Genomic DNA, 26633 nt, shown 5'->3' on the forward strand with positions numbered 1-26633 from the left:
AAGTTAAGAAACCCGAATAAACAAAACTGGCATATGTTTCAACTTAACTGAGAGCTCCGGTATTTTCGAAATATAAGTAGTAGATTGTTTAGAACTTTTTGGAGGTGGGGTATGTGGAACACTTTTGTCCATAGGAAATCAGTGCTTTGGTCATAATGTTTTTGTTCTTTGTTAAAGTAGATATTTTTGCATTTAACATTGGGTTATTTAAGGTTATTTATAAAAGGGTATTGTGCACTTTTTTATTTCTAACAAATTGCTTAGAAGCTATAAAGTCAAATTTGAAATATTTAATAAGCTTTTCAAGGAGACTCACCTCACCAAAATAACTCAACCAGCCTTATTGTGAGTTTCGCCAGGAAAATCATTCACACGGAATTTAAAAAGCTAATGCTAATTTCGCCCGAATAGTATTTCACTTCGAATCAGAACTGACAGTTCAAATAATTGTCGTGTTCAGCAAACTGAGTTCGCAATAAATTTCTTCATCTCTGATTAAAACAGAGAATGAAATCTGAACCTATATTTCTTGTTGAAAATAAAAACGCATTGAAATTTATGTAGGCCCGCAATTTCCTGTTAAACTGCGTACGACAAGACACTTTTAAAACCACCCCAATCAATTTATCACCACTAAAAAAAACTATTTGCGCAAGTGGATATTTATAATTTCCCTGTTCGTTTTTTGGTATGTGAGTATTCGTTTTTAGAAAACGAACAACCCTAGTGAATTGTATTTTTGTTTTGACACCTTCAAGGATTAATAAAAAGAAGTAATTTACAATTTACAATAAAAGGAAAATGTAAAGTTTTTTTGTATACAATTTTGTATATCGTTGTTATGATCTTTCATGAAAAAAATTGGTTCACCACTTTGTCACAAAGTTCTTTATGCGTTTGAAGTTCCTTCATTACAACTTCTTGGGTACTCATTTTGCAAATATTTTTTTCTTGGTGGTTTGACTGGTTGAAGAAAGAATAGTTGCAGGTACGACTAGAATAGGATCAGCAAATGAATAGGTTATAACATCAGAACTCTGTGGCTTATGTTGTTCATCATTTTCAAATTCATCCAAAAAATCTTCAATTTGAATTTCATTTTCCATATTTTCGGAACTTCTCTTTTTGGGTAGATTTAACCTGGAAGATAGCTTCTTCAGCAGGAGAGAATTTTAGTGTCCTATTTGGTCCACCTCCTGTTCCTCTTTCCATTATTTTGCTTGTAGCAACCTTTATCCTCACGTAACGTTTTTGGTCGTTTTTTTATTTTGTTCAGTCTTCAACAATGTGAATTAAATTGAACCCATTCGAAGTCATTCTTGACTGGAGGCCCAGCGCTATTAAGCTCAAGTGTAATCTGCTTCTAAAATGCATTTATTTTTTCTTTAATTTACAAACTTTACAACTTTACAAAACCTCTTGCGATTTCAGGATTTTCCTTATGCATCTTGTTTAGCAGCATATCGCTTTGATTTGCATTTATTGATTTTGTCTTTACATATAAATAAAAAAAATAAAGTTATTTAGTTTTTTTGCAACTACAAATATTATAAATAACTTACATTGTAAAATTTGTTATTCTTCTGTTGACCTCTAAAAACTAAGTGGAAAATTTAGTGCCAAATGAAATTTCATTCCGCCCGAATTGAGTGCTGCCAATAAGGGAAATCTTTCGAACATGCATTTTTTTCGCCCGAAACCCACAATAGGCGAATTGAAAAAAGGGATTTTTTTCGGGTGGAATCTTGTTCCCGTGAAACTCGCAATAGGGCTGAATAGTACAAATCGCTCTTAACATACAGAACTGAAAAATAACAAAAAGCTGATTTCTGAATGAAAGATCATCAAAATTATGTAACACTTTCCCATAATGCAGAATCTTAAAATTTCGAAACAAATATAATTTCTAGTGCAAAGAAAAAAAGGTCGATAAATAGTGATATTGGATTTCAGAGTTGTGGCATATCTACCCACTTTCTCAGTCTTGAGTTGTGAAGCAAACATTTGTGAAATCAGTCCAAAAACAATTACGTTGAAAAATGGAACCAAGTTCCAAGTGCTGTATGCGTGCAAAATAATGATATCTAAGAAATCAACAAATGCAAGGCTTACTTATTTCCTTAATGTTTATGATCTTGGTTTAAACAAGATTAAATCAAAACAGGATAGTACCGTATGTACAGCGTTATTTGTCAAAAACCTTGCCTATTGATTTGAAATTTAGTACGGAGCATTTTGTTGAAAGACGGACAGAATACCAACTTTTGAATATTCTGGTCTTAAGGTTTTTGGGATTTTGTGTTTTTGTGATTTTGCGTTTTCGGGTTTATGAGTTATCAGGATTTCAGTTTTCGGGTTTCTAACCCCAATCTCATATGTATGTTGCCCAGCAAAGAAAATAATACATTTTTTACTGAACTAATACCAAAACACAACACAATTGCATCTAAGTTAGGCCAAAAAATAAAAAACTTCAAATATAGTACCAATATTTTTTCTAGGGCCCAGTTTGTTTTGTAATCACCACTTTCACAAAGTCCCTAGTAGCGAGTTCCCTATTTAACTCTGTTTTTACTGCTTCCCAAAAGGAATTCAATTCCTCCTTTGGGATTTTCGAAAATCCTTGGGCAATTTCAGGGATTTCTCGAAGCATTTCATAAAGGCTTTGGAACCGAATTTTATTTGTGAAAACCTATTTGCCCTTGACAAAAAAAAATAAAAAAGAGGCTAGGATGTGACCCACACTGATAACTTCCCATTCCCTCAGTCGATTTGTCTTGCTTAAAAGTTTGTAGGTTTTCCTGTTGGGTTAAAAAAGTTGTCAGTTGAATTATTCTTAAAAATTTTTAAATTAACAACAATATTTTTCATATAAAGAAATAGTTTAGTTTGAAAATCTAGTTTTGTTAAATAGATTTTTAGTCGAAAACAAATTTTTACCAATTTATAAGTATTTTTTTAAATTTTTACAAATTAGATAAATGAAATTAATTTGAGACATATCAAGAACCGAACATCAATTTTTACCAAATTTGCGTACTATTTTTGTAGATTTTATGTTTTTGTGAAAAAAACGGACTGTTGGATTTTTATAAAAAAAAATTCTGAATATCGAAAATAATATTTTCTGTGAAATAGAAAAAGTTTGAAGCCACTATTTTTAATTTTTGAAAAGCTATTTGAGTCGAAAGTAAATTTTTACCAACTTTTATTAATTTTATTCGATTTTTCTCAAAATTTTTCGAATGTTTGGAAAAAATATTTATTTTAAGTTAAAATTAGTCAAAAGCCTTAATCTCAAAGTTTTGAAAAGATATTTGAGTCGAAAATCAATTTTTACCAACTTTTATTAATTTTTTTGTTTAGTTTTTTATTTTTGAAAAAAAAGTGTCAATTCCATTTTCTCAAAATGTTTCCCAATGTTGAAAACAATATTTAACATAAGTTAAAATTAGTTCAAAGCCATAGTCTCAAATTTTTGAAAAGATATTTGAGTCGAAATTCAATTTTTACCAACTTTGAGTAACGTTTTTTTAGGTTTTTATTTTTTATAAAGAAAACTGTCAATTCGATTTTTCTCAAAATTTGACCAGTTGTTAAAAACATTAGTTTTCGTTGCACAAAAATTCTTTTGGAGATAAAATCATTTTGTATTCGTAAAATTTTCGAGGTGACAAATGTTTTGTTTTAGTTTTTTTTGAATCAAAGAAAAACCGTTAAAAATTTGTTCAAAAAATATGCTTGTTTGGTATCACGTTACAATACATTATATGAAATTTAACTCAAGTCTCTAGCGTTTTTGGTTAATGAGATATTTAGGGTTAACCAAAATGTTCACCTTTTTTTAAAACTGTTATGATAATGAGATATTTAGGGTTAAGCAAAATGTTCACCTTTTTTTAAACTGTTATGGTAAAAAAAAACAGCCACGCAATTTTCTTGAGAGCCCTTTCTGCATCTTTCTGCGTTATTATCTGTATAACAAAATGTATTTGAAGTCGATATCTTTACTGGTTCTTGAGCTATGTACGACCAAAAAACTCGCGAACGTAACGTACGTACACAAGCACGCACAGGCATCTTTCTAAAACTCTTTTATTTCGACTCTAGGGAGCTTGAAACGTCGAGAAATTTCAAAATTTTCAATTTGACAAATCGGATCCATTACAATAACTTCCTATGGGAAACAACAACTTCAATACACTTCCAATATTTTTTTACGGCCAAGTTTGACTCATGTGACAGTTCTCACTTTATGAATCAGAAACGTCAAAAAAGAACTTTTATCTACTGGCTATTTGTGTGCAATTGACTTTAAATATCGTTTACTCGTGGTTTGAAATTTGTCTTTTATAGCTTTTTTTGATTGGAAAAAAATTCGTAATAATTAAGTAAACAAAAAAAACGTGCAACCAGATCGTAAATTTTATTAATTTTTTTTTCACTGCACACAATAGCAATAATTAACAAAGCTATTTCCAGCCTTCACTTTAATTACAATATTACGTTCACACTAAATTGCGATTTGTATTGATAAAATCCAACAAAGTAATAAATGTTCTTTCATTTGTGGAAACAAATTTGCAAAAGACTGCAATTAAATTCCATTAATCGAGTTCGAGTCGAGTCTTTAGTTCGTTGCTCGTTCAAGTACTCGAATATAGTATCTACAAAAATAAACGTCTTTAAATTAATTGTTCCCCAAGTGTCTATTCGAACTAATTTATTGCTATACCTTAGAATAAACTGTCTCCAACCAGGTTAATAATACGGTTTTCCTTCATGTCTCCTGTGTGCCTCCAGTGGGTGCTATAGCCACAAAACTATCATCAATTTAAACTCTTCCATTTTCTACTTACTTTCAAAACACGAATGTATTATTATGATAGTCTGTGCGGTCTTTGACTATAATACTAAAGGGACACCTTCAACAACCATTGGATGACACATTTTTATCTAAATCGATTCAATTTTAATTTCAATTTCAATTTTCATTTTTATATATGTACATACATACGACCCCCTTTATGTCCCGGATTGCTTATTCAAGATATACATAAATGAGTGAACACATCATAATACCAACCCCCATTATTGTCATCGATATCCATTTAATAAACTTTGTTGGCATATTTCTTTTCTATATATGACAACAAACGGAGGAAGGGGGTGTATGGGGTACATATACGCGAATTACGGACTTGAGATTCTATACGCTGCGATGCAATGCCTCTGGTGATGGCCCTGACGCTGACGGTGGCGGTGGCGCTGGCTTGGTGATCTAAAAAACTTTATAATTCTGCTATCAAAACAAAATTCCATTGTCAGATTGAGAAAGTATAGAAAAATATACTTTTAAGAAATTAATTCTAAATATAGACTTTCTTTACATCATTAAAAAAGGAAAGAAAAAGGTTTTTTTTTTTCTTTCTTCCTGAATCAATCTATATATTATATTCAATGACGATAAGAAGGGGATTCATTTTCATCAATGACGTAACTTTCAGATTATTATTCTCTCTAACGGTTGTAATACCACAAATTGGTTACTTAGTTCAATCACATTGTAACGTGTGATGAATAGGTATGAACATTGGGATTGCACAAACTTAACTTTGATTCAATTAATTATATGACGTTATTCAATTATTAGAAATAACTTTGTATTTACCAGGTAATGAATTGTTAATGAGTTAAATAAGTTGTATTTGACAGTTTATTATTAATTCTTGGTATTACAAGTCGAGTTAACTATATGTAGTTGATTTAAGATGGTGCAATAAATATAACAAATTACTTCATTATGTTGCGACTTAATTTTATGTGCGACGTTAACTTCAGAGGTTAATATGTTCGACATAAAACAATCTGACAGGCTATTAGAAGATCTTCAAAATAATAATAAAAAAACACACAAATAGACGAAAGTTTTGTGAAAATCAAATGTTTAAATTAACTTAGCAAAAAAAAAACTAAGTAACACTAATAAAACGAACAATTTTCAAAAATAAATGTTAAGAAAACATCTGGAAATTGAGATTCTATAATTTTTTTTTTTATAATAAGCGCACACTCAAGGAGATATATTACCCTTATTATGTAGACACAGTGTGAGCGCTAGGAAAGGGAGAGAGTGGTTGAAAGGAGATGTCGGTGCACATTGGTTTTGAATTCCTGAATATTGCAATAGCTGGGAAAGACAGAGTGTGGCAAGGCATTCCACATTCGCATAGTACGGCTAAAGAACGAATCTCTGTACTTGACAGTACGACCGAAGATGGGCTCGAGGGTATATTGATGAGCATTCCTAGAAGCGCGAGTATTACGGTTGAACTGTTTAAGGGGAGGAATGCAGCTGGCTATTTCTCTAGAGCATAAACCAGTAAAATAACGGTAAAACAGGGTGAGACAAAAAACATTTCGACGATGTTCAAGTGACGTAAATGATCTTATGATGGTAATATCACCAATCAATCTAAATGCTCTACGTTCAATACTATCCAAGAGGCTTATGTAAGTTGCAGGAGCACCAGCCCAGATATGGGAGTTATACTCAAGCTTTGGACGTATATAAGTCTTGTAAACAACAGCCAGATCAGAGGGGGAGAAAAACTTCTTGCATCGCCTTAGAAAACCCAAACATCTTGCGGCATTTTTGGCGACATGTGATCGTTCCACAAAAGGTGGTTGGTGATACACATACCAAGAATATCGAGATGTTCAGTTTCCTCGATACAAGTGCCAGTGCGTTTTCGAAGCATTAAATTGCACGCGGTTTCTTATTCCCCATTGTACAATGCTGTTTAGGTCGGAATTTAATGAGCTCATCATATTTTGTTGTTGCAGTTCCACATCCAAAGAAGAGGGGTGTGAATCTGAAAACGAATATGAAAAGCTAAGAGTACTATCGTCAGCGAAACAATGTGTTGGATTAGATGTTGCAGACAGGAGATTATTAATAAAAATGAGAAAAAGTGTTGGAGATAGAACAGAGCCTTGGGGCACACCAGCATTTATTTTGTGGTTTTCAGACTTGAATCCATCCAATACAACTTGTATTGAACGATTCGAAAGGTAATTACTAATCCAATGAAGGGGGGATTCACGCAAACCGAAAACATGCATTTTCGATAAGAGAGCCTGATGCCAAACCCTATCAAATGCTTTTGAAATATCTAGTGCAATAATCTTAATTCCGGTCGGGGATTGGAGTCGATTCAAAATTTGTGAAGAAAAATCTGTGTGGAGGAGCTGGTTTTAGAGATAATGCATTATGGCCTGTTTATTTGTATGTTTGTGTACAAAAAATATAGTTTTGTTTTAATGAAATACAAAAAAAATGCACATGGATTAGGTAGCATATTCTCATATGGTGCTGAACTATTCAGTTTTTCATTGTTTAACACAAATCAAACTATCTCACTTGCAATTCATAACAAACATCGACACACCATTTGCATTTTAAAAAGTGCTGTCAAATTTAATCATTTTAAAATCTTCTTGTGCGGTGGAAACACCAAAAGGATTTATTTAATCCAAACTGAGATAAACCTTTGGTGGAAACAAAGCAAAACTTAAGTATCTTTTCTATTGTTTTCCCTTGCAAAATAAGCGTAGTTAGTCCATTTTCATTAACAAAACTAAATAATATCAACATTAACAGATTTATTTGTTCCCCAATGGAAAACACATGCACAACTATTCAACGAACACAGCCATCGAGATACAAATGCAATATCAATTGTACCAATATTTGAGAACGATATCACATAAGATCTATTCGAGACTCGTAAAAATGTCAAAAACCCATCCATAGTAAAATTCGTCTCTAACTTTTATCGCTAGTGTTCATACTATAGATATTGTTTTTGTTATTCGATATAAAATCCTACTATACTATGGATAGATTTTCCAACAAAACACGGGAAATGATAATCAAATTTTCAGACTATCAACTATTTTTAACCTTTGAAGAACATGTTCAAAAACATAACTGATGGTTGAATTCCATTGCAGAAATTCTAAGTAACGCATTTTCCATGTTTCACAGAATATCATGCAATATTTTGTTCGTACAAATTAAATTAGACCTTAAATTAATCATACAAATTTTAAGTGTTGAAAATAAAGATTTATCAGTTCATATTGTTATTTTTAATTCTTTATGATCTTAATGTTTTAAAATTCAAAACAAAATCTCATTTAGCACTATATGAGTTTTTACTAAGAAGTTGAAATTGAACTTGTGGATTGATGTTTTAAAATATGTTTATTTTATGTTTTTTTCACATAGGAAGCTATTGTAATGGGTCCGATTTGTCATATTGAAAATTTTGACATTTCTCGACGTTTCAAGATCCCTAGAGTCGAAATAAAATATTTTTAGAAAGATGTCTGTGTGTGTGTGTACGTTCGTTCGTACTTCCGTATGTTGGCAACGTTTTTTCGTCGTCCATAGCTAAAGAACTAGAAGAGAAATCGACTTCAAATAAATTTTGTAATACAGATAAATCCCTAAATATCTCCCGAACGAATGACGTTAGAAACTTAAATTAAAGTTTATAGTATATATTGTAACGTGATACCAAATCTAAAAGAAATTTGTCACCTCGAAAATTTTACGGATCAAAAATGATTTAATTTCCAAAACAATTTTGTGCAATGAAAAAAAAAACCTTTTTAACAGGTAAAATTTTTAGAAAAATCAAACTGATCGTTTTTTTTATAAAAAATAAAAACATAGACAAACATTATTTAAAGTTGGGTAAACATAAACAATTGTATTTAAAATCAACTGTCTTTTCCAAAATTTGAGATTATGGCTTTCAACTAATTTTAACTTATTTGAAATATTGTGTTCCACATTGGGAAACATATTGACAAAAATTGAATTGACAGCTTTTTTTACAAAAAATAAAAACCTAATCAAAAACAATTAATAAATGCTGTAAAAATTGATTTTCGACTGAAATATCTTCTCAAAACTTTGAGATATATGCTTAAAACTACTTTTATCTTTTAAAAAATATGTTAATATTCCGTAAAAAAGTTGATAATAATCTAATTGACAGTTTTTTGTACAAAAAAAAACCTAAAAAAAAAACTATACTAAAACTTGGTAATTCAGTAGTTTTTTTTATAAAAATCCAACAGTCCGTTATTTTATAAAAAAAATATAAAATCTACAAAAAATAGGACGTAAGCAAATTTGGTAAAAATTGATGTTCGGTTCTTGATATGTATCAAATTTCATTCATCCAACTTTTAAAAATTTAAGAAATTCTACTAAAATTGATAAAAATTAGTTTTCGACTTCAAATCTATTTAACAAAACTAGATTTTTAAACTAAATGCAAAATATTTTTGGTAATTTAAATTTTCTTAAGAATAATTTAACTACCAACTTTTTTCTTTTTAAAACACAACAACCTACAAACTCTTTAGCAAGATAAATCGACAAATGGGATGGGAAGCATCCCAGCCTCTTTTTTAATTTTATTTTAAATTTTATCGCTACAACAAAATTTTCCTCGTTTTTGTACTGAACTTTAAGAATTTCAATGTGTTGTTAAATGGTGTTTAAAACAAAACCTTTCACTGTTTGCTTTAAATAAATAGACATCTTTTTTGATCATGGTCTCTGAAAACTAAATTTAAAGTTTTTAATTGTTTTTTTTTTTAGGGCCAGTACATAAATATCATTGGTTTTTATCACTGAAACTGAGAGGTTGGCTATAGCTATCATTGAAAATAACTGTCATTCGAATCAAGCATTTGAAGTCAGAGTTCAGCATTGAAATAAAAACTGACAGATGGGAATACACAACAAAAAAACGGAACACTTTCAGTGAAATGATTTTATTTCGAAATCAATAACCAGCTGTTCATTAAAAACGATTTCATCGTTGAAAAATTGAATGTGAAGTAAAAGAAAAGTTATGTGTTAAATAAAGTATTAACATAAAATAATTTGACAGGCTACCACGAAATTCAAAAAAATAAGTTAAAAATTCCAAATTCTTGAAAACTAGTCTTAAATGTTTTTCGAATTGTACGTTTATCAAAAATTATAATGACAATACAATTATTATGTTGATTGATTGACATTTAAAAAACATAAATCGTGATATCGCAATTAGTCCACAAAAAAAAAACAGAGAAGTAAGATGTTTCTATAAACTGCCATTTAAGTCCAGTCACATTTTCAAATATAGAAAATCTCAAACTATAGCTTTCAAAAAACTTTTTTAGTTGCCTATAAGCAAAATCTAATATTAAAAATTCCCCTGTCACAGTGTTAGTTGCCATACACCTCCGAAACGGCTTAACCAATTTAAATGAAATTTGGCATGTTCATTCGGCAGATCTGAGAATAGGTTTTTATTTATTTTTTATATTCCTAAGTGCTATGGTCTAATTGCATCAACATCGTAGACGATGCAAAGATTTTACGATAGTTTTTTAGTGACGCTATGAAGCATTGCTTGCTATTAAGGATCTTTGCATTATAATTGCCAACTTGCCACTCATTTATTTCAGTATGCATTCACCAAATCGAATCTTATTTTATAGACACTGAATTCAATCGTAAACAAGAATACAATACTGTAGAAATAGCACTGATTGTTGCTCGCAAAGTCGCACTAATGAATTAAGAAAAAAAAAAGAAAGACCACATCATGCACGCAGTTTCGGCAGGATAAGGTGGATTAATTTTTTTGGATGCACCAGATGGAACTGGGAAAACATTCCTTATTTCACTAATTCTTGCTAAAATGATTTCAAATAATGGTATCGCTTGGATGTTGCATATACTGGCATTTCGGGAACTTTGATGGATGGAGGTAGAACATCCCATTTAGTATTTAAAGTGCCACTAAATATTCAAAACAATTGAAAGTAAATATGAGTGTTGAAATGCTTCAAGATCCATTCGATGAAACATTCTTAAAAGAACTTTTAGGTATAGGGGACGGAGAAGTTACTACAGATGAAACCGGATGCATAAAATTACCGGTCGATTTCTAAACGATTATTGATTCACAAGATGCTCTCATTGACCACATATTTCCAGATGTACACGGACAATATACAAATCATGAGTGGTTGCCAGAAAGAAAAATTTTAGGAGCAAGAGATTTGAATGTCTACGAATTAAATCTCAAGATAAAACATGAGACTTGGTGCCATAAAAATCTATTGATACTGTTTGTGATGCTACCGAAGTTGTAAATTATCCAACTGAGTACTCGAACTCATAAGATTTACCATACATGCCATCGCACAATTTACAACTCAACGTTGTATCTCCGTTAATTTTGCTTCGTAATTTAAACACACCACGGTTGTGCAACGGCACGCGATTGGTAGTTAAGAAATTGCTACAAAATGTTATCGAAACCATAACTCTTAATGGCAATTTTCGGAAGAAAATATATTATTATCACGAATCCCTATTATACCCTCAAATATGCCAATTCAATTCAAACGACTTCAATTTCCAATTAGATTGTTATTTTCAATGACTATTAATAAGTCTCAAGTCCCAATGATGTCTGTCTGCGGCTCAGATTTGAGCACTCCATGTTTTTCACACGGACAACTATACGTGGCGTGCTCTCGAGTGGGCAAACCATCCAATTTGTTTGTATTGGGAAATATGGGATCACAAGAAATATTGAACAATATGTTGCATTAAGGGATTTTAATTGTTTCTTTGTAATATTGTCATAACTTGGGATATGTTCATTCATTCATAATTTTAAAGAATTAATATGTATAAATTAAAAAAAAATTGTTTGGTGATTTATTATTTTAATATTATGTCACATTTAGCACAACCTTACACACTTACAAAAAGTTTTTTATTTCTAGCAAAATATTATCTATAAATTATTTATCTGACAAAACAACGTGTGTCGGTGCAGCTAGTTATATTATAAAAGAGTATTTAAAAAAGTCATAGGAATACTGATAGATAGTGCCTTTTAGAGGTTTAAAACAGAAGCATTTTTTTACAATGGAGAAAGTGTTCTACCTCCAGCCGTTTTTTTAACGGGAACACTTACAACACAGACAAAGAGTTATACTTTTGTTAAAAGAAGAACGCCGAGTTTTTTCAATAATTTTTTAACAGTTTAAAGAAAAAGAAAATTACAAAAAATTCCGAGTTACAAATTTTCCATGTTTCACAGAATATAATTTAATAATGATAATTTGAATAAACTTTAAACTAATCATACAAAATTTAAAATTTTTTGACAGATCGGTTAAAGCTTTCATCGAGAATTTAAAAATTTGATTAATTGGAATCAAGCATTTGAGGTTAGAATTCAGCATTGAAATAACGTAATAGTAACGCTTTCTGTGGACCGATTTCATCCCAAAACCAATAATCAGCTGTTTATTAATAACGATTTCATTATTGAAAACTAAAAATAAACTAAAAGAAAAGTAATGTGTTGAATAAAGTATATATTTTTTCAGTAAATAATTTCTACAACTCATTAACATTAATATTAATACCAAATATAACAAATTTAACATTCTTAAAATCAATAGTTCATTGAAAATCTCGAAACAAAATTTTCAATGATGGAAACTAATTAAAGCTACAACTGGCGCCTTAGCTTGGATATACTTGCGACACAATGTCTGTTCTTAAGCACCAAATACTCGTTACTATAGTCTATATACATAGTTCTGTCATGCGATTTTTTTTTTATATAAGTCTTCATAATTTTACTTTAGAGAGTTTTCCTACAATAATCCTTTTTATAAACTCCCATTTCTCCCAAGAGATCGTTTAGTTTTCAATAAAAATACATACAACCAAGTAGGATAAACTTTGAACATTAGGAGATGCGAAAGCTTTTTTAATATTTTTACTTGAATTATTCCAAGTGCTATTATGGTTAGGTATTGGATTCTTTAAATAATTATAAAACAAAATGACGAAAAAATATAAAATAAATGTATTTCAACTATTTCTACTTTATCTAATATTCAAACAAAAGCATTATGTTTGAATAGAGTTTTTAAAAGTTTCTAGTTAACTTGTGATTGAAAATTCTTTCAGTGAGACATATGTATTGTTAAAGGGTGATTTTTTTGAGGTTAGGATTTTCATGCATTAGTATTTGACAGATCACGCGGGATTTCAGACATGGTGTCAAAGAGAAAGATGCTCAGTATGCTTTGACATTTTATCATGAATAGACTTACTAACGAGCAACGCTTGCAAATCATTGAATTTTATTACCAAAATCAGTGTTCGGTTCGAAATGTGTTTCGCGCTTTACGTCCGATTTATGGTCTACATAATCGACCAAGTGAGCAAACAATTAATGCGATTTTGACCAAGTTTCGCACTCAGCTTACTTTATTGGACATTAAACCAACCACACGAATGCGTACAGTGCGTACAGAAGAGAATATTGCGTCTGTTTCTGAGAGTGTTGCTGAAGACCGTGAAATGTCGATTCGTCGCCGTTCGCAGCAATTGGGTTTGTGTTATTCGACCACATGGAAGATTTTACGCAAAGATCTTGGTGTAAAACCGTATAAAATACAGCTCGTGCAAGAACTGAAGCCGAACGATCTGCCACAACGTCGAATTTTCAGTGAATGGTCCCTAGAAAAGTTGGCAGAAAATCCGCTTTTTTATCGACAAATTTTGTTCAGCGATGAGGCTCATTTCTGGTTGAATGGCTACGTAAATAAGCAAAATTGCCGCATTTGGAGTGAAAAGCAACCAGAAGCCGTTCAAGAACTGCCCATGCATCCCGAAAAATGCACTGTTTGGTGTGGTTTGTACGCTGGTGGAATCATTGGACCGTATTTTTTCAAAGATGCTGTTGGACGCAACGTTACGGTGAATGGCGATCGCTATCGTTCAAGGCTAACAAACTTTTTGTTGCCAAAAATGGAAGAACTGAACTTGGTTGACATGTGGTTTCAACAAGATGACGATACATGCCACACAGCTCGCGATTCTATAGCCACTTTAAGGGAAAACTTCGGAGAACAATTCATTTCAAGGAATGGACCGGTAAGTTGGCCACCAAGATCATGCAATTTGACGCCTTTAGACTATTTTTTGTGGGGCTACGTCAAGTCTAAAGTCTACACAAATAAGCCAGCAACTATTCCAGCTTTGGAAGACAACATTTCCGAAGAAATTCGGGCTATTCCGGCCGAGATGCTCGAAAAAGTTACCCAAAATTGGGCTTTCTGAATGGACCACCTAAGACGCTGCCGCGGTCAACATTTAAATGAAATTATCTTCAAAAAGTAAATGTCATGGACCAATCTAACGTTTCAAATAAAGAATCGATGAGATTTTGCAAATTTTATGCGTTTTTTTTTTTAAAAGTTCTCAAGCTCTTAAAAAAGCACCGTTTATAAAGTTCTAAAAATTTTCTTTAAGAGATCAGGTAACATTAATTTTAGAATAATTGATAATTATATTTTACGTGGAAATTTTTTAAACCAAGTTTCTATACCGGCATATCGAATAACCGCTTTTAGAAATTTTTATAATGTTTCCTGATGTAGGATATCTAATAGACTCCCCCATTCTATCAGGATGCAAACTTCTCTATTGTTGTTTATGAAACAAGTTAAATATTGGCTCCTTAGTCTTGATAATGAAAGTATTGAATTTTTTGTAAATGGATCTACCTGATGTTTTCTTGAAATGCTTAACTTCAATTTAATTTAATTTCTGTATGCATTACATAAATGTATGATATTTTAACTTTCTTTCTTAAATTTTCTTTTAAGGGTCACCCCACCCATTTTAATTAATAAATGTAAATTTTTTCTTAGACTGGCAATAACTTTTGTCGCTTATTTCTTTTCATCTTATTGTTTTTATTTGGATTTTAAGAAAACAAATGTTAAATCTAAAAAACATCTTAATCTAACTTCTAAATAAAACACAATATCAATATTTAAAAAAAAAAAAACCTTTAAAACTTATTTATATATTATTCAAAATTGAAAGTAGTTTAAATGTAAAAATTTCTATTTTCGACCTTAAATGGCATGCCCCAGCTTTCAAGACAATTTGAATTCAATACATGTTGCATTTCTATTGTAAGCAATGTTGCTCATACTGAACATCCAGTGCGTAGGACCTTTAGTGTTCTCTTCGTTTAATCCAATCATTCTCTAAACACTCACTCTGCACTTTAAAAAAATCCATAAAAATAAAATTTTTATTGAAAAATAAAAAGAAGTAAACAAAAAGAAAATTCATAAACTTAATATTTTTGTTAAAAGAAAAAAAACTTCATACATTAAATAAAAATGGCTAATGTGTATTATTATTATTAATTCGCTTGTTTATTTTCAAGGAATATAATTGAGCTCTATTCATAATTTCGTCCTTCTTATTATTTTTTTTTGTCATGTGGAATGAGTAATGTTATTTATTTAAATGAATACATTTCTTTTATTGCTTTTGAATATCTACCATTTTGTGTATTTCAATACAAAATCATCATAATACATTTAAATTAATGTAATTTATTTGTTTCTTATTTAAAGGTTCCTCATTATGGGCGTGTGGCCTTACGGGTATTTATGGTGACGAGAGTCAAACTCCAAAACTTTTAGATACATTTATCTTTGCCTCACTTATTTCGGCTGTTGATCCTGTTGCTGTATTGGCTGTGTTTGAAGAAATCCATGTAAACGAAATTTTGTATATTGTTGTATTTGGTGAATCGCTACTTAATGATGCTGTTACGGTAAGTCGCTATGATACTACCAATATAAATATATATTATTGTTTTGAAAGGAAATTGAGATAATTTGATTTCCTTCTTTTTTGAGCCTTATTTATGATAGTTTGTATTACCGGCAGTTAATGTATTTTTAAATTCCTGAAAAAGTACAACAGAAAGAGATTCGAATAAACATAGCTTTATAAAAACTCTGAGTGGTAAACAAATTTTTGGAAAATTAATTTTGTCTATGTTGTAAGGCCTGTGTACCATCGTAATGCACCCCCAATCGAAAATAGTGCAAATGTTTCTGAAGATTCCAATTTATCGGCTTCCCGGTATTCACAGAAAAAAAATGTATCATAAACCTCACCGTGTCGTATCAGGTTTTTCAATAGGAACTTGACAACTATGAGTTTAATTTGTGTTTGATAAGTGTGTTATCTCAAGAAATTGGCCATTCGATTGGACGCCTGTTCGTGTGATGTCACACATCTAGACTATTTTCTTTCGAATTATGTGTTAAGTCATTGGTTTATGTCAACAAACAATATCTCAAATATTTTACGTTTTATTTAAGAAAAAAATTTTAAGTCCTCTTAAAAAACCTATGGATTTGCATTTTTATTTTTAGAAGGTCTAAATTACACCCGAAAAGAGTGAAAAGTTTGTTAGTTATTATTTTATTATCCTCAGCAGCTTTTTAGGAAAATGCTTCAAAATAATCAGTTATCAGTTATATCAGTCAACTTGTTCTCCAAAGAGCCAAGGATATCCTACTAATATTTTAAAAATGCAACCCCTACGTTTTCTAACATCTACATACACTTTTTAAAAAGATTTTTGTAAATGCTGATGTGGCGTTCTCTTTTAAAACATCGATAATTTTTCCAAACAATTAGAAATGTGATATAAATGCAGTTGAAAACTACAGAGACATATCTCTCATGAAAGTCATTGCGAAGTTATTTTGTGGTGTTCTCATTAACAGGTTGAAAATTTGGTTGATATAAACAACATTCTTACAGAGGTTTAAGCAGGCTTTAGAAAGAACTATTCGACGGTTGACCACATATTTACTTTAACATCAATAGTAAAAGCATTTCAAGACAGAAACAAAAAAGTTGTTTGTACACAATTATAGAAGTTGCAGTCTGGGATGGCAAAACATATTCAAAATCATTTAAACTGGAGTAAAGCAGAGATGTCTACTCAGTGCTCTTCTTCTCTTTTTATTAATGATATAGGTACGCACATTCCAGGAGGCGTCCGACTTGCTGGTATCGTAATAAATGAATTACTCTACGCTGATGACCTTCTTTTGTTGTCCGAATCAGCAGAAACCCTGCAATTGATGGCAAATCGTCTTACGGACTATTGTGTCAAGTGAGGTCTAGTTATCAACACGGACCAAATGAAAGTAATGGTCTTTTCGCGTTCCAATCGGAGTAAAGTTAGGAACACCTTGATACTTAATGGAAGTCGTTTAGAAATATGGAAAGAATACAATTTTTTGTGAGTTTTACTAAATTCTACACTGTACTAGAAAAAGCAAAAACTTCACAAAGCTTAATTAATTGTACTTGGAAGAAGATTTTCTCTAACAATCACATAAAACTTTCAACAAAATATAATATTTCAATGCAGTCGTGAAATCTTCCTTTTGATATGTGGTACAAATATGGGGTTAGGAAGAATACGAAGAAATTGAAAAGTTTTAAGGAAATTTCTTAAATAAAATATTCAATATTCCCTTAACCGCACCAAACAATTCAATTTATTTGGAAACAGGCCAACCAAAACGTTTTACTTTAAGTCTAAAGTTTCAGGCTGATTATTTTTTTAAAGTGCTTGGTCTACGGGAAACTCGGTTATGTAAGATAATGATGCTCTACGAAATTTGGAATAAGGACTGGTGGATAAGAACATGGGAAAACATTGCTGCTTCCTGTGGAGAAGTTGTATAGATCAATTTCAAGAATATTGTTCAGATGAAAACGAAATTATACGAAATCATCCAAAAAATTAAAGAATCTAACCGAAATCAGATGATTGAAAATGCCTGTCAATCGGAGAGCAGATTACTCTGTAGCCAACTTAATTATAATTTGTGTGACAAGAAATACTTCCAAGATTTTTTCTCTTATAAAGAAATTTCCCTAATTTTTAAATCAAGATGGGAACTTCTACATTTAAATGGGAAACCATACAACGAAAGATTTGACCAATTTTGCAATGTAGTAATTTAAAAGCTGAAGAAGATTGCTTTCATTTCATCAGTGTGTGTACAATTTTCAACCAGCAAAAAAGAGCATGCTTTGGCAAACCATCCCTATCAGTACAGAAAACGATTGAAATTCTAAATGGATCAGATTGGTGGAACCTTGTCAAATTTGTCAGAGCTAGCTACACTACAAAATGCTTATAATAACGGAGTATACATAAATCATAAGCTGCTGGCTAAGCCAATGCTTAAAAACAGAGCCAGATTAAGAGGTCCAGGGGCGGGGCAATAAATAATTATTTATGATACCAAGTAAATTCCTTTAGTATTGGAACAAACACATATACATATACAAACGGAAAAAAGAATTATCTAAAATTTAATTTTAGGGCTAACGAACGGAACCTTTCGAGCTTTTTTCGCCGAAAAATCGTTGATGATTTCTTTGAAATCCAGTTCTCCGAGTAAATCGCTTTCAATGTTCAGAAGAGAAAGCTTCGATAGGTTTTGTCCCATCGTGGTTCGAAGTCTATTTTTTATAATTTTCATTTTTGAAATTGAGCCCTCTCCAATGCAATTTGTTACCATCAAAACCAAATACATTCTTAATGGAAGGAGGTTTGGGGATTTAGCTTTGAAATTTTGATTTTCGAGAATTTGGTAGTAAAATAGTTCCGGCGATTGATCTGTTCCTTTGTCCTTTTCCTTTTTGTATGAGTCAATCAGAGACACAAATTTAACCAACTCATTACCAATACTAGGCTCTAAATCATCCGGATACACTATGTTGCAGTGTGCAAATTTGCAGCATCCACCTTCTCGATGTGATTCAGAAATCCAAATCTCGAACGTACAGCTTCATAGGCGTAAGAGAAACGGATAGCTGGTCAATCAATGGGATGAAGGCGGATACTTTGTATTTTTCCTTGGGTGACAGATTTACGTCTTGTATTTTGCACGTAATCGACCGGATTTAACCTCACATTGCTCGTTCTGATGCGTGATTGTACATATTCATTAGTATGTGATATTTTTTTGGCTGCTTCCTCGTACTTATAAAAATATATCAAATGCTTCAGCTCGACAAGAGCAACGAGTGTCGCCGCTTTTCTTCTTCGATAATTTCTCAATCAGAATCCGGTGGCGCTCTATAATGGCTGTGAAAAACGTGTACAAATTCTGCACTAACTCAACAGCCAAATTACCAATTAGTCAATAATAATTGATTTTTCCAAGAATTGAAGACCGATTCTTCACATATAGCAATTAATTTATATGTACAAATATATACATATATAAGAAAACAAATTTTCGAGACACGGAATTGAATACCAAACCTCTAAGGTTGCGGGCAAGTACCACCCCACTGCTTAAAAATTCATAAAAGCTTTTAAATAATGTATAATTATTACTTGCAATGAATAAATATTTTAATTTGAATTGAATTTGGAAAATGCTTTAAAATAAATTAAATATTTAATTTAAATAATCTACTAACCCAATTTTAAAGCCTTTTCTATAAATTAAACAGGTGGATTTTCCCTAAATTCTGACTGAATTCGTTATTAACTCATTAATGAAAATAAGTAAATTTTAAAGAAATAGGTTTATACAAAGTTGCAAGAATCTGCAAAGGCTTAGCCAAACTTTTTCCAGAGCAAGCTCCTTCTGTCTAGGGGTTCTTTATTTTACTTAAATAAAACTCTAATTTATATTTAATGAAATAGATTGTACTTTAATTAATAACTTTAAACAGAGCAAAAACTTCGAAGCGTCTTATCCTCTTCACGGATGGATTGCGAATGCGTGACGACTATTTGTGCTCTCTCCTGCTGACACTATATACAGTATACAGACAGAATACGAAAGGATAGAAAATTAGAAATAGAAGGGACGCTAATTCTCTTTTGTTATGTCTGTCCGTTTATTAAGTGGTCGGTTGCGGTTCTCGTTCGTCTGTTGGAGTAGGGTGATGTGTCGAGGTTTGGCCAATCCCACATTCATTTCAACAGTATTCTTAATTTACCTTATGTTTTAAAAGTCTCATTCAAAGTGAATGTTCGTTACGGTCTTTTTAACAAACTTAATAATTAATAAAAATTATTTCTTGCAGGTTGTCATGTATCATATGATGGAAGTCTATAATGAAATTGGCATCAAAAATATAATCGTTTCTGATATATTAGGTGGCGTTGCATCGTTTTTTATTGTTGCCTTAGGCGGAACTTTTATAGGTTAAAAATTGTTGCATTCAATTTCAATTAAATCATCTTAATTTATAATGTTTCATTTTTTGCAGGAGTAATTTGGGGAGTCCTTACAGGACTAGTAACCAGATTTACAGATCACGTTCGAGTTATCGAACCCATATTTATATTCGTAATGGCTTATTTAGCATATCTCAATGCGGAGATATTCCATATGAGTGGTATAATGTCGTAAGTATGATATTTAAATTGATTGTAACCCCTTTTTTAACAGTAAATTGAATTTGTTAAAATATTATATTAATAAAAATTGACTTACTTAAATTTCCAGCATCACATTTTGTGGAATAACAATGAAAAATTATGTGGAATCGAATATATCACAAAAATCGCACACAACTGTTAAATATGCTTTGAAAATGTTATCAAGTTCTTCAGAAACAATTATCTTCATGTTTTTGGGTGTGGCCACTGTAAATAATGACCATGTTTGGAATACAGTATTCGTTCTATTGACAATCTTGTTTTGTTCATTTTTCCGTGTAATTGGTAAAGTTTGATTGTTAATTTATCTTTTATAATCACATATTTGTACTAATTTATCATAAACTTTTTAATAAATTTAAGGAGTTGTCATCCTCGTTGCTATGGCGAATAGATTCCGTCTTCATAAATTGTCAAATGTTGATCAATTTGTCATGTCATATGGTGGCCTTCGAGGAGCTGTAGCATTTGCATTGGTGCTGCTAATCGATGAGGCCCACGTCAAACAGAAAGCAATGTTTGTGACAACAACAATAGCGGTTATCTATTTTACTGTCTTCCTACAAGGTATTACAATAAAGCCTTTGGTGAAATTTTTAAATGTAAAACGTGCAAATAAGAAGAAACCCACAATGAATGAAAGGATACATGAAAGGGTAACTATTTCAATCCATTACTGAATCTTACATATATACAGAAGTACTCATGAATATTTTGTTATAGTTCATGGATCATTTGATGGCTGGAATAGAAGACATAGTTGGAAAGACTGGTAACTACAATGTGAGGGATAAATTCAAACGATTTGACAACCGATTCATTCGTCCACTTTTGATAAGAGATTTAAAGGTAAGTTATACTTACAAAACAAAAATGATGTGATATGATTTTCATGAATTACTGAAATTAAGATGCCACGTGAAATAAGTTTGCAATTTTTTGACAATATACCATTACAATATATTGAACATTCAATCGAACAAAGAATGCATTCGGCTTATTTGCAAGACATAATGAATATTCAAATGCTACCATCAAAGTCACCATCAAAAGTTTCAAAAAGAAAATTAATAAAAGATTTCGAAAATGAAGAAGGATTATAAAGAAGAACAAAAAAAAACTCAATTACATATTTATTATTCGGTGAACTTCTGTTTTTTTAATCTTTCATGTTTTCTAATGTCGTCAAAATTGTTTTAAAATAATAATATTTAATTGTTTTAGGGTGCTGAACCAAAAATTATCGAAACTTATTCAAAATTAACAATGCGTGATGCTATGGAAGTTATGAGGCGAAATCCTTCAACAATTGGTCAAATATCTGGAACCGAATCGATGAGTGCACTATTTAGGAATTACACCAGTAATTGTATAGGTGGAAGGTGGGCGCCGCCGACGTTGTTTCCGACTTGGTAAACGAATTTTTCGTCAATTTGTTTTTGGAAAGTGCATGTACAATTTTAGAAATGATTTAACATTTCAAAAAAAAAAAATCAATGCAATTAATTATTTATTTTTGTATTTATGTAAATGTTTGAACACAATAATTGTAAATGTTCAGGCTTTGCAAATTATTACTTTTTTTTCATTACAGTAATTAAGTTTAGTTAGTTTAAAAACCACCAAATTCAAGAGCAACTAAAAGTTATTATATAGCATGTAGTTAGAATTTGATAATATTGGTTAGATAATCTTATTCTTAATAGCTTAACACTTTATTGAAAATCTATAAATAATTATCTTAACAATGCACTTCATTTAGTCATATCACTTCTGTCATACTTAACCATTAATTTGTTTAAAAAATTAAACTTACACAGTTAAAATTCAATTATAAATTTTATAAAAAATATGATGCAAATATTCAACTACTTAAAAATATTCAAACTTGTTTTCAGATTATCAATATGGAAAAACTATAATTTATGAAATATTTTATTTTATTCGAAAATGTATCTGCTAATAGATTTATTTTTGAAATAGTAATTTATTCACTTATACATGAGCATTCTTTGATATGTAGTTAACTGCACTCTTTTTTTCATCTGAAAACAAATCATTTACATATCCGAAAATTGCTACTCTATTCAAAGAACAATAAAATGCACGACTAGATCGCACGAACTTGTTCATGTATCTAAGGAGTCTGTTTAAAAATATTTCTGAATTTTAAGATTTAAAAATGTACATCCAAAAAAGCTTGTTTTTAAAAATTTAAATGACATTTGATATCTCAAAAAAAAACTTAATTTTCAAGGTGTTCAAAAAGACTTTTAGTGTGCAGTTATTTAGAGCTTATTTATATACGCTTTACATTTCAATTTCGTAAAAAAAAAATTAATTACGAATTAAAAGATTTTTAATATTCTTTTAAAAATCGAAAATAAATGCAATGACATTTTTGATCATCAAATATTATTCAGACAGTATAAAGCATCTTGCACATGAGCTACGAACTGTGGATGCTCGCATATTTTGACTTTTGAGCTTTATTTCTATTCGCAGACAGCGACGAATTGTCAATTTATAATTACCCTTTTCAAGAAATAAAATATAATTTTGACAAAATTGTCTTGTTTTAGAAAACAAAATGCAATTTTTATCATCCTAACATACAGAGGTGGACAAGAATTTAGCACATTTGTTAAAGAAAATAAAAACAAGTTATATTTTATTTACATTACATATACATATGTAGCACTATGTTTTCATAGTACTTCATCAAATATGTTTAACATCTGTAAGAAGAAAAAAGTATGGAATGTAGAAACATCACTAACTTTGAAGTGTGTTTAGGGTCGTTGTCGTGCATGAAGCGCCATAATAACGGCAAGTTGTCTTCTGCGTAGCGTATCATATGATCCAACAGGATATCTCTGTACACATTCTGGTCCATTTTTACAATGGGGCCAACGCCGCCGTGCCATGAAAAAGCAGCCCAGACCGTAACGCTACATCCACCGTGTTTCATCGTCTTAATGGTGTACCTTGGATCATATTCCCTGTTTTTTGGACGCCATACATATCTTTTCCCATCGGATCCGAACCGACAGAATTTGGATTCATCGCTCCAGAACACGTTTTTACAAAAACTAATTGGTTTGTCTAGGTGAGCTTTGGCAAACTGTAACATAGATTTCAGAGTTTTTTGATACAAGCGGTTATCTCTAAGCAACGCACCTACGTAGATTGTTTCATTTAATCGGCGTCTTATGGTCCTTGAAGAAACATTTACTCCATAGTTCGTTGAAAGCCCACTACGAATGGCACTGGAGGTCTTAAACGGACCCTTGGTCGATAACCTATAAATAATTCTATCTTCATTTGTAGTTGTCTTTCTGCCCAGGGGGTTTTGTTTAACGTTTTCAATCGCTCCAAACTTTTTGACAAGACGAAGGGCATTATAAACCAGCTTCCTGAAGTATTCCAACTACTTAGAAATGTCTGTTACCGTTCGCCCATTTGACTTCATTTTCAAGATAAGACTTCTTTTTTTCCTTTGAGCACCATTTTCTTTTGCCATGACTAATTAACTTTTTTTAATTTTTTTTAATATAGATCATTAAAGGAATATTTAATTACCACAAAAATTATTAATTTGTTTAAAAAAAAAAAAACACAAAAATTAAAAGTACACTCTTTGATTGCAAAACGGGCTAAATTTATGTCCAGCTAAAAACAACGTAAATCATAAACAATCTTCATCTTCATCGCAAAACGGTATTTTACTTTTCAATCATTGACACATTTCGAAATTGACTTTTTGAAATATGTAAGATCACTATTGTTCATCCATTCGTTGTTCGCTCTCATGTGCAAGGCCCTTAAGAGCTCGTGTAGAAAAAAATAATTAAATCGTTTTATTTGTTCTTGAGAAAAATTAAAAACAAAATAACGGTTCTATGTGGGTATCCTTCTCTTCTAGAGCAATACAAAAATATTTTTTTTTGACTGGAATGGAGAATATAGTTTCAAATTTTAATGTTTAAAGTTTTATAATTTTAACGTTTACGTTTAAATATATAGTTTTTTTATATTAAATTAAATTATTATTTAAAATTTTTAGTTTTATAACAAATCTTATCATATTATATAAAATATTTCCTTCTAACTATTTTCTATGTAGAAAACAAAGGTTTTTTCTCTATCACAAAAACAAAATAAACAAAATGAAAAAGAATATAAATAACGACGATGCACTGCACTTAAAATTCGTTTACCGACAAAGTTGTCGTATACGTTTGTGTTGTTCTCGTTCTAGTTTATAGTTGTCTTGGTTTGTGGTTCTCAAAAATTGGGCTTCTAAAAGTTCAAAAATATAATTTTTCTTTCTCCCAAAATTGGTCCTACTCATTACTGTAGAAAAGCAAACAAGAACAATTGGTAAAAAAAAATAAAAACGTTAGAAGTCCAAACTTAATTTACATATCCTTTGAATTTAACTTAAAACTTATCAACTACCTTTCTAGTCCTAGTTTAACCAATCTAGAAAATACATGCTCTCGCAATCTGGATATGCATGAACTGGACTATAATCCGTCCAAAAAAGATTTAACTGATGCAAGAATTCATCATTTACTTGCCGAAGAATTAAAACCATATAGAAGGGTGAGTTTTTTTAATTCGTTTTTTATTGATTTAGATTATTTTATTTTAATTTTTTCTAGACAAAAGTTTTTATGATTTAAAAATACACAAACAATTTTCAATAAAATACCAGAAAATTGTCATTATTTCATGTACATACATATATATATTTATTCCAATATAAAATTCAATACGAAAAAATACAAAATTAATCGGAATTTGCTTAAAGAACAATCCAACAAAAACTGTACAGAAAAAAATACCATCAATGTCACTACACTTCAAAAAAAAAAATCATGTGCTTATAAATTTAATAATCATTTATAGTTTTAATTAAATTCATACAAATTTATAATTTTAATATATATTTTCTATTAGATACCGCTTTTAAATAGATATTAATAAAAATATATATATTTTATTTGTCTCTTCCCATTTTTTTGTTTCTATTAAAACATCAATAAAACATGAACATGTTTCAAATCGAATTGGTTGAAAATTGGCTTATTCAATTCTTATAAATTTTTAAAAACAAATCGTAAATTCCAAAAAAAAAAATCAAACATGAACAAAAAAATTGAACAAACATAAATAAAAATATGTATTCAACAATAAACAATATCAGGCTTCAATGGCAATGGTAGGCAATAATTGGATTATGATAATTAATGTTTTTTTTTCAATTTTTATTAATAAATTTGTGTATGTGTATTTATATATATATAACCTGCCTTTGTAAAACTTTCTTGTCTTAACAAACAAATTTTAACGTAAAAATCATATAAAATTGTAGGTAATAATATCAATTTTTTTTTTATTTTTAAATAAATTGTAACATTATTATAAATACCAAATTTTCATTAATATTTAATTCGATTAATATGTACCTATAATTTGTTTGAATAACAACTATAAACGCTAATTTTTTCGGTTTTTGCATTTGTTCAAATATTATTTTAGATATGCACAAAAATATTAATTTTAATATCGCTATTAATAAATTGCTATTAAAAAAAGTTCATACAATTCGTCTTGAGATGTCGTAAGACATTTCCTAATATTTTCCAATTGTCACATACATATCACTTTCTTAATATGTAAGATAAATTTAAATTCATACTAAAAAGGACTTTATAAGAAGGTTTCTGAAAGAGTCACTAATTATATTTCAGACACATTTCAAAATGTTTCCCTTCATTTTGATTGTAATTAATTTTTGTTTCACTTGATTTTATAATATCTAAAATTTCAACAGAAGGTCAATCTGCAATTACAAAGCTAGTTTTCTAGTGAAACCTCATATTTTTTTAAAAAAACGTCAATATTACAAATCCTACTTTCATTGTAAATGAACGAAGTAGTTTAACTAATAACGCTTACATTTTGAAACATTTATTTTTGGCAGAATAGTAGTATAAAAAAAGCACATTAATGCTTATTTCTTAATTATTTTTAAGATTCACGAAAACCTATTCTCCCTTAAAAAAATTATCACAAAGTAATCACTTAAGTAAACCCTTTTTGATTCTTCATTTTCATTTGTAAAAGTAAATCAAAACCTTTTTCTTTATCTCATGAGGGTAATAATAAGTTTGGTTTATATATGCGTAGTTGTATTAA

At 30.3% G+C, this 26633-nt stretch overlaps 1 protein-coding gene and 1 long non-coding RNA gene across 28 annotated transcripts in view; one reads left to right on the plus strand and one right to left on the minus strand.

The window, feature by feature from the left end:
- The window catches only part of LOC129951805 (sodium/hydrogen exchanger 3), a 103944-nt gene that overhangs the window by 57560 nt on the left and 19751 nt on the right, over nucleotides 1-26633 (plus strand). For 15 of the 27 annotated variants that reach the window (XM_056064128.1, XM_056064126.1, XM_056064134.1 and 12 more), the window contains exons 5-13: nucleotides 15553-15755; nucleotides 20069-20189; nucleotides 20255-20393; nucleotides 20494-20711; nucleotides 20790-21082; nucleotides 21150-21275; nucleotides 21651-21838; nucleotides 24896-25034; nucleotides 25639-25653. In XM_056064128.1, coding sequence (XP_055920103.1) covers nucleotides 15553-15755; nucleotides 20069-20189; nucleotides 20255-20393; nucleotides 20494-20711; nucleotides 20790-21082; nucleotides 21150-21275; nucleotides 21651-21838; nucleotides 24896-25034; nucleotides 25639-25653 — 1442 coding nt within the window. The remainder of the gene's footprint in view (nucleotides 1-15552; nucleotides 15756-20068; nucleotides 20190-20254; nucleotides 20394-20493; nucleotides 20712-20789; nucleotides 21083-21149; nucleotides 21276-21650; nucleotides 21839-24895; nucleotides 25035-25638; nucleotides 25654-26633) is intronic. The other 12 variants (XM_056064133.1, XM_056064140.1, XM_056064141.1 and 9 more) reach the window with 3 other exon arrangements.
- LOC129951808 (uncharacterized) lies at nucleotides 4415-5152 on the minus strand. The gene is made up of 3 exons (XR_008782236.1): nucleotides 5014-5152; nucleotides 4736-4956; nucleotides 4415-4667 (listed from the first exon to the last, which is right to left on the minus strand). It is a non-coding gene; the product is annotated as an uncharacterized LOC129951808 (long non-coding RNA).

The sequence above is a fragment of the Eupeodes corollae genome, chromosome 3 (assembly GCF_945859685.1).
Source record: "Eupeodes corollae chromosome 3, idEupCoro1.1, whole genome shotgun sequence".
NCBI classification, from domain to species: domain Eukaryota; kingdom Metazoa; phylum Arthropoda; class Insecta; order Diptera; family Syrphidae; genus Eupeodes; species Eupeodes corollae.